This window comes from Diabrotica virgifera, chromosome 2 (assembly GCF_917563875.1).
Source record: "Diabrotica virgifera virgifera chromosome 2, PGI_DIABVI_V3a".
Lineage (NCBI taxonomy): Eukaryota > Metazoa > Arthropoda > Insecta > Coleoptera > Chrysomelidae > Diabrotica > Diabrotica virgifera.
In genome coordinates this window covers 106,336,887-106,350,086 of record NC_065444.1, presented here as the reverse complement: position 1 = coordinate 106,350,086, position 13,200 = coordinate 106,336,887, and the positions used below count along the sequence as shown (strand labels likewise).

Sequence of the window (13,200 nt, the reverse complement as noted above, 5' to 3'; positions counted from 1 at the left end):
ATTGGGTCTCACTGTCGGTAGTCGGTAATATCTTTGATTTATTTATAGTACGTTCTTTAACGGTAAAATATTGCAAAACCTCTAAATTTTAAAGAACCGCTTGGATTGATATGAAATTTGGCATACACATAGCTAACAAGTCAAAGAAAAAAAGTGATATTGTGCCGATGTGTACTTTTGCCCTTGGAGTGCGTTTCATCCCTTCCCGGGGGTGAAAAAATATACGTACAAAGTAAGTCCGGAAATGGATAAAGTGACTAATTTTAAGTAACTTTTGTTCTATAGAGTTTTTTCATTAAGTCAATACTTTTTGAGTTATTTGCTAGTGAATATGTTCATTTTTCAACAAAATAACCACGCTTTTAGAAGGTTTTTCGCAAATAGCTCAAAAAGTAAGTATTTTGCCGAAAAAGCATTCTTAGCAAAAATATAGCCTGTAAAAAATTGAAAAAAATGGTGTACATATATATTAAATCTCTAGGCCTAGTAGAAGCAGAGTTATAGCTAATGAAAAATTGGTTCATATTCGTCAAATTCCAAATGGAATACTTTAACGTCAAATAACCAAAAAATAAAGCACTTTTTGGGGAAAACATATTATGTACAACTTATTTAAACTGTTTAAAAAAGCTTCATTTTTGTTTTATAAAAAAAATTTCTAGCATCAAAAGTAAACAAGTTATGCTCAAAATAAAGTTAGTTCCTTTTTTTTTTGGTAAAAAATCGGGAAAATCACCTCCTAATTAGTATCTCAAATGAACTTAATCGTTACCACTTCACAAGCTTCTTTACTCGTGTATGTATTGTTTATACAATGATCTGTAAGTTTCATCGGTTCAAAGTCGTTATTTTTGAAAGGGCTGTACTTAAAAAGTCTTGAACGAGTCACTGATCACGAGTGTATGCAAATTTAGAAACACCAAATCTTAATCAATTTTTGTCTTACATAAAAACGAAAAAATACTAGATATTCAAAAAAGCAATTCTGACTTTTTTTGTTTTTTGAGATTTTTGGTATCTCTAAAAATTAAGTTATTTAAAAAAAACATTTTTTTCAAAATAAAAAATTTTAAAAGTTTTAATTTAAAACCAATTTTTTTCAAAAATAAGCACTTTGAATCGATGAATCTTACATATCATATAAACACAACATAAGTAAAATAATTTGTGAAGCGGTAACGATTAATTTAATTTAAGTTGATAATTAGGGGGCGATCTTCCTGATTTTTTTTTGCCAAAACAAAAGAGACCAACTTTATTTTGAGCGTAATTTGATTACATTTGATGCTAGAAACTTCATAAAGCCCTTTTTAAACACTTTAAAAAAGTTATAACGGGTTTTCCCCAAAAAGAGCTTCATTTTTTAGATATTTCACGTTGAAATATTTCATTTGAAATTTGGCGAATGTGAACCTATTTTTCATTGGCTATAACTCTGGTTCTACGATGTCCAAAGACCTCAAGCGAACACCATTTTTTTTTTATTTATTTTACACGCTATATTTTTGCTAAGAATATTTTTTTCGACATAATACTTTTTAAGTTATTTGCGAAAAACCGTCTAAAAACGTGGTTATTTTGTTGAAAAATCAACATATTCACTCGCAAATAACTCGAAAAGTGTTGACTTGGCGGAAAAGCTCTATAGAACAAAAGTTACTTAAAATTAGTCAGTTTATCCATTTCCGGTCTTATTTTGGACAAATATTTTTTCACCTCCAAGAGGGGGTGAAAGTCACCCCCAGGGCAAAAGCACACATCGGCACAATATCACTTTTTTTCTTTGACATGTTAGCTATGCGTATGGCAAATTTCATGTCAATCCAAGCGGTTCTTTAAAATTTACAGCAAAAACCGTGAAAGAATGTAGTATTATACAGGGTGTCCAGAAACTCTACCGACAAACGAAGACAGGAGATTCCTCAGATAATTTTAAGACAATTTAACCCAATTCATCTAATCCGAAAACGCTTCTTAAGGGAGCTAGAGCTCTTTGAAGATGGCGTCATGAAATTAGTTTTTATTAAATACCTCCAGAACGCTTCTATTTAGAAAAACGAAAATTGGTATGCATATTACCTTTTCAGATATGAATCGATTCCATCCATTGCAAATTTCTAGTACCGGTCATAGGCGTCCGTTTTGGGTAGAGCAACGGGTATTTTATCGCATAACTTTTTTGTCCTTAACTTTTATGCATTTTTGACACCGGATTATTAAATTGTGAGGTATTCTAGTACTAAAAGGTACTCTTGCTTTAAGTCGGTATGACACACCGTTTTCTAGGAAAATCGATTTGAAAGTTTTTCGTTCTTGGAATTTGAAAAAAAATTGAAAGAACTTTTCAACAAAAAACGAAGTATTTTACCAACATAAAGTAAGAGTAACTTTTAGTACTCGAATACCTCATAATTTAATAATCTAGTGTCAAAAATGCTCAAAATTCAAGACAAAAAAGTTATGCTATAAAATAACTGTTGACCTACCCAAAACGGACGCCTATGACCAGTAGGTACTCAAAATTCGCAATTAATGAAATCGATTTATCTCTGGAATATAAATAAATGTACCAGTTTTCGTCTTTCTAAACAGTTTTTTTTTGAAATTATTTTTTTAATTCAAAAAGCGAAAAATTTTCAAATCGATTTTTCTAGAAAACGGTGTGTCCTACCGATTTAAAACAAGAGTACCTTTTAGTACTAGAATACTTTACAATTTCATAATCCAGTGTCATAAATGCATAAAAGTTAAAGCTGAAAAAGTTATGCGATAAAATAACTGTTGCCCTACCCAAAACGGACGCTTATGACTGGTACTAGAAATTGACACTGGATGGAATCGATTTATCTCTGGAAGGTAAATACGTGTACCAATTTTTGTTTTTCTAACTAGAAGCGTTCTGGAGGTATTTAAGAAAACTAATTACAAGACGCCATCTTCAAAGAGCTCTAGCTCCCTTAGGAAGCATTTTCGGACTAAGTGAATTAGGTTAAATTATCTTAAAATTATCTGAAGAATCTCCTGTCTTCGTTTGTCGGTAGAGTTTCTGGACACCCTGTATAAACTATTGGTAGGAGAGCCCAAGCGGGGATTTTTGCAGTTACTCGAGCGCGTCATATTAGCATATGGGGAGAAACCTGGTACCCTGCAGATGTACCTCTACCATATATTGGCTCTTAACACAGGGGAGTTCGTTAACGGGGCCCTAAAAAAAATTACTAAACGCAACAGCAAGTCACTTACTGTCACTTGCTGTTGCGTTTAGTAATTTCTTCAATTTCCGACTTATCATAGACTTATTTCGTATGCTTTAAATGATGACGCACGGGTAAAGATTCAGGGACTCAACCGTAGGAATGGACAGGCAACGACACAGACCGTCACGTCAAACTATTGTTTTAGAGAAACGTTGACGTTCTGAGAGCGGGACGTTTCGTGATGGTGCCCACTGCCCACATATGAGAACATCCTGGCTTAAAATACACTACAGAATATTTTGACGGGACATTGCCAGTCCGTGTCGGGACGTTGACGTTGCGTAAAATGCGAATCGACCTTTAACGTATCAACTTACAAATCGGAAGTTATAAAATTTTTATTTTATAATTTATACGGTACCAAGGTAGTACCAATTATCTAAAAGAGTCATTAGCATTCTGCTGAGCCGAATATTCATGAGTATCTTAGATAGTTGGTACTACTATAGTACCACCGAATGTAGGTACTATTCGGTAGATATTTTAAAAAAAGTTAATTAGAAATAGACAAAAAAATTTATTCGAAGTTTATTTAAGAATTACGGTAACAAAGACTTTGTCTAACTAAGCTATTAAAATTTCTTGTTTCTCCAAATACTATTCATACGTATTTCTATTTAATTTCTAATTTCAAAGACACAGAGTAATTTCCTGGCAAGATTGGTAGGAAGTTTAAAATTAGTTTCGAATTACTGCAGCATCCAAGTAAAACAATTCAAAAAAGCCGTGATGGTTTATTTAGATTTACATAAAATCGTTGTATAATAGTGACACCGAGAGGAAATTTAATGAAAATAGCAAATCTTATGTACGGTGAGATAGACGTTAGTAATTTCGCTTTACGAATCCTGTTTTCATACAATTACAGATGATATTAAGTACTCAAATTTTATAGTTTTTATTGTTTCACAGCTTATGTTTTATAATATACGAGGATGTTCACATTGAAGCTGAATCATGGACATTTAATCGAAATGCAATAAATCGACTTAACGCGTTTTAAATATGGACATTTAGAAGAGGATTTCATAGGTAAATAGAGTCACGAATATAGAAGTGTTAAGGAGAATAGGCAGAGATAGGGAAATTGAAAACACAATAAAAGAAAGGAAATTGCAATATCTCGGACATGTGATATTGATACATGTGAAGACAAAAATCATAGACAAAAGGGACTTACGAATAATAACAAACCTTTACTGGAATCAAAGAGCACAAATTTTAATAGATAACGAACCCAGTCCAAAAATTGAGATCAGGAGAGGAGTTAGGAAGGGGTGTATTATGTCCCCATTACTCTTTAATGTATAAAGTGAAGCCATTTTTGAAGAAGCATTGCTATCTCAAAGTGAAGGAATAATAATTAACGGAAGATCTATTATTAACATAAGATATGCAGATGACACCGTGATTATGGCAAGCTCTGCTGAACAACTCCAATTACTACTAAACAAGACAAACAGTTTCTGTGAAGAATATGGACTAAAAATGAACATAAAAAAGACAAAATACATGATAATAACTAAGAAAACAAACATACAAACAAGCATACTTTTGGGAAATGTACCGATAGAAAAGGTTGATAAATACAAATACCTAGGAACCTGGATTTCAGAGAAAAATGATCAAACAACAGAAATAAGGACCAGGATAGAAATAGCAAGAAATGCGTTTGTACAAATGAAAACAGTTCTCTGCAACAAAGACCTTAGATGAGAACTGGGAGTAAGAGCTTTGAGATGCTACGTGTTGTCGATACTGCAATATGGACTTGAAAGCTGGACATTGAAGCAAGAACACATAAATAAACTACAGTCATTTGAAATGTGATGTTACAGAAGGATACTTAGAATAGCATGGACACAGAAGAAAACGAACACGAAAGTATTGCGGGAAATGGCTAAAAAATACAAAATAACACAATAAAAATAAGAAAGTTACAATATCTGGGACACGTAATGAGGGGATAGCGATATGAAATGCTAAGACTGATAATGAATTAAAAATAAGAGGCGGAAGGAGTATAGGAAGAAGGAGAGTGTCACGGTTGAAGAATTTAAAGGACTGGTTTAAATGCTGTTCTATAGAACTCTTCAGAGCAGCGGTAGATAGAGTAAAGATAGTGATGATGATATCCAACCTCCGATTAGGAGACATGTGATGAAAGAAGGACATGTGATGAGAGGCGAAAGATATAACATCTTGAGACTCATAATTCAAGGAAACATAGAGGGTAGGAGAAGCGTAGGACGGAGACGCGTTACGCGTTTCCTTGTTGAAGAACCTGAGGGAATGGTTTGGTTGCAGCTCAATGCAACTATTCAGAGCAGCTGCCTCGAAGGTAAAAATAACCATGATGATTACCAACCTTCGTCACGGAGGTGGCACTTAAAGAAGAAGATGTTCACACTTGACACAAAGAAAGGCATTTGGAGTCATAAATTCACAACAGTCCTTTACATGAAACTGAATTATAATCAAGTTTGGTAAACTATACAGACGAATATTGATCATGCTTATCTACTTAAAAAAAGTGCAAAAGCAGTTTTAATTAAATATTGTAACGTGTTCAAAAGCCAATTGTTCCATTTTGTCTAAATTCCGTTTGTATTTTACAACATTTTATAAAAAACACTCAGTATAAGTTTATTTTTGTAAATATTTCTTATCATTTTATGCCGTGCTAATAAAATTACCGTTATATTGTTAGCACCCAGAATCTAGAAAAACCCGTTGTACTATCCCCATAATCCCTTTACGTTTTGTTTACAAATAGTTAAACACACCGCTATAATCCCTTTAAAAGATTCTACCGAAAAATATCCCGTTAGTTCAAGTAAAGTTCTGTTTATTCCAACAACCCAGAATCACATCATATATATAACTCCATCATATTGTGAGTTTAAGATCTTATTTGTGCACGTTATTTGTTCGGAGTCGTTTCATGAATATATATTTTAAATATAGTATATTCAGGTTCCATTATACTACAAAAATACTATATTTTTTAATAAACTAAAATTTGAGTTTACTGTCTGTTTGAGTACAATGTGAAGAAATATATTTATTTACCAATTTATATGCTTTTAGTTTTTTTATAAACCGTGGTTATCAAGGTTTACTGCATGTTTATTTATGTAAATTTAAAAGAAAAATAGTGTTATGAAGTTACACTTCGGGAAATCACACAGATTCAATTCGACCTTATAATATAAACATGTTTACTATTATGAATTATTCCACAATAAAAAACTGTAAGGATGGGAGTCCCCGAGAAATATTTATCATTTATTTATTAACAGGAGCAGGAAAGTTATTTTGGTCGTATGTATTCGTCTTAAGTGAAATTGAATTAATCCAAAAACATACAGGGTTGCGAAAAAGTCTGGCAACACGGTAATTTCTCGGAAACCGCTAGAACGATTTTTATAGATTTTGGTGAGCCAGGGTCTTCTAATGCGGCCGATATTATAGTGGTAATTACATTGTTGTCAAGTCTTCCGTTTTTCTGGAAATCTAATGAACTTTCTTATTTCAAATGGAACGTCCTGTATATTTTTTGCGTATAGAAGTCCTTAATAAAAACTGATTATATTTCGTGTTATATTCCCTATATGTACCTAAATGTCATAATTTCGGAGTTATTACTACTTTTATTAAAAAAAAAATTAAACAAAAATTATAAAAATCAATTTTTTTCGGCTCGGATAGACATTATTTTAGGTTATTTGGATCATTGGGAACAAAAAAGGTCTTTTGTAATTTTCCTCTAAAGTTATAAACAATTTAAAACTGAAAAAAATCGAAAAATGATGATTTTCTATGTTTAAAAACACAAGTAAAAATATTATTTTTGGAACTACGAAGTGCCTAAATTCAAGTTCAAACCTTATTTCGATATCAGCTACCGATAAGTAATTTGGTCTTATTTCATTTTAAAATATTGTTTTTTAGTTGTTAATGCACCCCGATCGCCCATCCTCTCATATGCGCTTCATTAATAATTAAAAAAACAATGTTTTAGAATAAAACGTGCCAAAAATTCTTTTGTGCCAAAAAACTGATAGAAGAAGTTTTGAGATTGAATTTAAGTACTTCGTAGTTCCAAAAATAATATTTTTTACTTGTGTTTTTGAACTTAGACAATCGTCATTTTTCGATCTTTTTCAGTTGAAGAGTCGGCGGGAAAAACGATGAAACTCCATTTTTGGGCGAAAATGAGTTTTTGCAATAGAAATATAGGTTTTTGTGAGCCTGATTCATTGATATCCTTTGCATTTGGAAAAACGCTTAGACTCACGAAATATCCACTGAAAAATAATCTCCCTTTGGGGAAATAACGATGAGGTTCCTAGCGTAGGCGCGAAGAACGATGAAGTTCCAATAATCCCGATAACTGCCGACAGTATATTGGTCATCCTGACAGTCAACTTTTGATGTTTATTAGTGTGGTTTATTATTAGATTCATCAAAAAAGTAGCAAACAAAAAATGACAAAGCAAACGACTTCAAAATAACACAAAAGTAGCCAAAGAGACGCCAAAGTCAGCCAAAGGAAATAAGAAAAAGGCAGAAAAGAAAACAAACAAATAAAATTATCAAATTAGTGTTACAATCTATGTATTCTTAATTTTATTAAAATATATTATTTTAATAAAATTTATTAAAATTATATTATTTTAATAAAATTATTTATTAAAATTTAATACAACTCTGTAACAATATAAAAGCCTTCAATTTTATAAAAGTTGAAAAAATAACGTCCAAGACACTCCCTCTGTCGACTGAATCTGTGGAGCTTCATCGTTTTTCCCCTTTAAAAACTAACGTTTCATTGAATTTTTATTTTTTAATAAAAAACTAATGGTGCTTTTTATCTCAAAATTAATAGATGTGTTCATTTTGAATCCAGCTTGCTCCAATATAATTTTTATAGTTTTTGAACATTTTCTAACTAGTAGGTGTAAGTTTAAAATATAAAAAATGCTCTGGAGCAATTTATGAAATTTGCGACCTTCATCGTTTTTCCCGCCGACTCTTCAGTTTTAAATTGTTTATAACTCGGAAACGATTAACTTTAGAGGAAAATTACAAAAGACCTTTTTTGTTCACAATGATCCAAAGAACCTAAAATAATGTCTATCCGAGTCGAAAAAAATTGATTTTTATAATCTGTTTAAATTTTTTTTAATAAATGTAGCAATAACTCCGAAATTATGGCATTTAGGTATAGGGAATATAACATAAAAAATATACGCAAAAAATATACAGGACGTTCCATTTGAAATAAGAAAGTTCATTAGATTTCCAGAAAAACGGAAGACTTGACAACAATGTAATTACCACTATAATATCGGATGCATTAGAAGACTCTAAGGCTTTAAGCCTCGGTTTCCTCGAAAGCGGCACCGACAAACTGAGAACCTACCACTGCGATGAATGACGGCATAAAAAACTGTACCATGCAAAATAATAGCGGTGGTTTCCAAGGATGCGTTGGAAGCCACCGCTTGCTGAGTTTGCACATTCCATTGGCGCAGTGAATAACCTTGAATTTTTCACCGTAATCTGACGTAATTCATCGCAGTGTTACTGTCACAGTTTGTCGGTGCCGCTTTCGAGGAAACCCAGGCTTTACCCACCAAAATCTATAAAAATCGTTTTAGCGGTTTCCGAGAGATTACCGTGTTGCCAGACTTTTTCGCAACCCTGTATACACGAAGCATGTGAGGGAACTATAAACCTGGGAATGCATGCCTCTCCCACTAGGTTAAATACTACTACTTCACATAATTTAATAAATTTTTGTGTTATCAAAAAGATTTAGGTTGTTCAAAAGAGGAAAGAAATATTTCCACGATTACCTACCTGAGGCCGAGCAACGGAAATTCCTGAGCATTGAGACCGTGCACCGTTAAGCACGGGCTTGGTAGCCAGACTCTTCAAATGGTAGGCTGACGAGGTAAGCAAACTCCGTTTGCCAAATCGGCAGCCGATCTTCCCGCAAACACAAAACCCCTTTACGGAAAACCAGTGACCAAGGCCAAAAATCCCGAATCACTGTCTTGAGTTTTCCGACCCTGACATACTGAGATAAGGTGGTTCTTTATATACAGGGTGTAACAAAAAGGCAGGTCATAAATTAAACCGCATATTCTGCGGCCAAAAATAGTTCGATTGACACTAACTTCTTCTTCCTCTTGTGCCATTGGAAATCATCAACGCTATCCTGACCTTGTTTACAGCTGACCTAAAGAGTTCATTAGTGGTGCAGCCAAACCACTCTCTCAAATTCCGCAACCAAGACATTCTTCTACGTCCTGGATACCGTTTTCCTTCTATTTTTCCCTGCATTATATATTGAAGTAATGCGTATTTATGTCCTCTCATCAGTTGACCCAAATATTCGAGTTTCGAGAACCTAACTTACCTTAGTACAAATGTGCACATAAAAAAGTTACAGCCCTTTGAAGTTACAAAATGAAGATCGATTTTTTCCGAAATATTGAAAACTATTAGAGATTTTTTATTGAAAATGGACATGTGGTATTCTTATGGCAGGAACATCTTAAAAAATAACAGTGAAATTTGTACACCCCATAAAAATGTATGTGAGTTTTGTTCCCCCCCAAGTTTTGTGTACGCTCCGATTAAATTATTATTCTAGTACCTACCATTAGTTAAACACAATGTTTAACTATTTTGCCTCTTAGTATTTTTTCGATGAGTCAGTTTTTATCGAGATACGGTTTCTCTTTTAATATGTTTCAAAGTATACCCAAAAAATGTAAACTATAAATAAATGTTCATATTACTACCAGGTCTCCAGAATCTCACTTAACCATTTACAAGTAGGTGGTTAATTTTACAAATGTTCAAAATATCTCGATAAAAACTGACTTATCGAAAAAGTACTAAGAGGCAAAAAAGTTTTAAAAACATTGTGTTGAACTAATGGTATCACAATAATAATTTATTTGGAACGTACACAAAAGTTTGGGGCGGTTTAAGGAAACAAAACTCCCATAGAATTTTTATGGGGTGCACAAAATATCACTGTTATTTTTTTTAAGATGTTCCTGTCATAAGAATACTACATGTCAATTTTTAATAAAAAATCTCCAATAGTTTTCGATATATTCGAAAAAATCGATTTTCATTTTTTAACTTCAAAGAGCTGTACTTTTTTTATGTGCAAATGTGTACTAAGGTAAGTTAGGTTCTGTTTGTTTACTAGCAGGTATTGAACGAAACAAGTAATAAAATCAAAACAAGCAATAAAACTAATTACAACACCTGCTTATAAAATTTATCCTTTCTGATAGCTACATAATATGGAAAGAAAGTGGACTTTCTCAATAGGCGCAATAAATACAGTAAATACAGTGATTTAAATATGTGGTTCATAGCAAAGTATCCCATATTCGCTCTTTTAGGATAATCATTCCTCTACTAAGCTCTGCACCGTCAACTTTGTTATTTGTGATGTTGATTTCTAAATAGATAAAGCTAGTACTTTTACTGAGTTGTCAACTGTCAGGTAAGGTGAAGTTGCCCTCTCCCATCGGCTGTGTACTAGGACCTTTTTGTGTTTATTGACGGACCTATTTGTTTAGCATGTGATTTAAGTTCCTTATACGTATTCTCGCCTGTTGCTTTGTTTCTTTCTGCTCATGATATTTACGTCATCTGCTTATGCTGCCAGTTGTACTGATTTCTTGATAAGTGTCTTGTTTCTACCTTCTGACGTTGTTCTAACTAGGTATTCTAACTAGGTATTCCAGTGCTAAATTAAACAGCGTTGGTTGAATTCACTTAATACTTTATATTATATAAATGTGATCTGATTATATTAATCCATGTTTGGAAAAGGTCGACTTGTTTAAAGTCGACGAAAATTTTATAGACATCTATGTCATATCTCAGGCTTTGCTTAAAACTTGCTTTATCCAACCATGAATAGTTAGGCGATGGTTAATGAACCTTGGTGGTTGGATGGTTGGTATCTAAATCCTTCCTGATATTTTCCGATGATCTCTGCGAGGGGTTGTAGAATATGGTTAAGTATGCAGCAGGAAAATATATTTTGATCAAAAACTATAAACTCTAACTCTAAACGCATAATGGGTATATCATAACTTTGGTAGTTTGGCGAATGGATTTAGTGTCCGCAGTCATATAAACCCAAATAAACAACAACAACTTTGGTAGTCAAATAACTTCAATAACATGTAGCATTCTGCATTCTTTTTACTAGCATTCTGCAAAAATATAAATAGAGCTCGACTAAAAATGAATATATCCCGAATAATAAGATAATAAGTATGAAAACCCAAAATTAAAGACACCATTGGGGCACCTAATAGGTTGCTTGTTCTATATTTGACAGTAATTTTCATATCCAATAATAAATGAGTACATTTTTCTCCGAAAAAATCTCACCAAGCAATTAATGGAGATTTTTTGTTTCGCGAATACCGATGTTAATATAATAATTGTCTTCTTGTCCATATACTGTAATTTACTAAACAACTTAATACGAAGGACAATTGAAATCACTGTGATTATGACAAATACAATTGCATAACCGCTATGACTAAATTTCAAGAGAAACATCTTATTAAAGCCAAAATTAAGGTAATACTTACGTTTCCTGTGTTGTACACACATTCGGTCCTTCCAACAATCCCAAAGTCAGGGATAATGAGGAGAATAAGATGACTACGGATAAGGCTAGCATTTTGAATGGTTCATGAAGAGCTTGTTAAATGGTTTTGTACTGTGATTATCAGGTGGATGTATCGGGGTTGAAACTCCTTGGGAGTGATTGCCAGGTCTGTAACAAAATAAAAGCTTTAGTAGCGATAAATTTGACAGAATATAAAGCGTTAAACCATCTTTATTAGTTACTCACTTGATATACATATGCTAATTATTATTAATTCTTCCTGTAAAGTAAAAAATAGTATATTAAAGTATAAAGCCGGCCTCAAACGACTCGTGTACTTCGCAAGTACAGAGTTATTCGCCTACTTGGAAAGTGGAAAGTATACGAGTTTGTGATTGCAATGACAAACAGGGCACTCACACGACGTGTACAATTTACAAGTACGCGAGGTATGCGAGTACATTTGGCTTAACGACCTTGACAAATAAATCAGTGGTGTGATTTACTAATAAATAGACCAGGACATTTAGGAACAAATAAATCGATATTTAAATACAGCACGTAGAAAGTTACAACGTTTCTCATTGTGTTCAGGATGACACCAGTAAAAAAGTCAACAATAGAAAAATGGCTGGAAATGCATAGTTGCATTTTAAAGTGCATGATATGCATCCAAAAATGCATAAACATGTCAAAATAAGTGTATTAGGGCCAGATTTTGTTACTCGGGGGATTTTGGGTCGCTGAGGACGAATACGCCATCCGAACTGACCATCCGGGCACCTGGTGTCCAGGTTCACTGCTAAGGCACGTCATCTAGATTTTAGAGGGTTTTCGGCACTAAAATTATGCAAACAGATTACTCGGGAGTTTTTGGGGTAGCTGAGCAAAAATACGCCATCAAAGCCGACTCCCCGTTGCACCTGATGCCCAAAACCCCTCCAAACTCCTGAAAATAACATGCCTTAGCATTGTGTACCAGGTGGTCGGTTCTGATGGCGTATTCGTATTCAGCGACCCCAAAAACCGCCTACTTAATCTACTTGCATGCATTCAGTGCCGAAAACCTTAAAAACCTCAGAAGATGACGTGCCTTAGAAGTGACCACGGGCACAAGGTGCTCCGGGGGTCGGTTCTGATGGAGTATTCGTGTTCAGCAGCACCCAAACCCCCGTATAATCCGTTTGCATTAATTTAGTACCAAAATCCCTCGAAACTCCGAAGATGACGTGCTGCAGCAGTGACACTGGGCAAAAGGGGCTACGGGGGTCGGTT

General features: G+C 33.6%; 1 protein-coding gene across 3 annotated transcripts in view; it reads right to left on the bottom strand.

The window, feature by feature from the left end:
• LOC126880173 (protein draper) overlaps positions 1–13,200 on the bottom strand; it is a 396,789-nt gene that overhangs the window by 278,509 nt on the left and 105,080 nt on the right. For all 3 annotated transcript variants that reach the window (XM_050643935.1, XM_050643937.1, XM_050643936.1), the window contains exon 2: positions 11,906–12,093. In XM_050643935.1, the coding sequence (XP_050499892.1) occupies positions 11,906–11,997 (92 nt within the window). In that variant the 5' untranslated portion in view covers positions 11,998–12,093. The remainder of the gene's footprint in view (positions 1–11,905; positions 12,094–13,200) is intronic.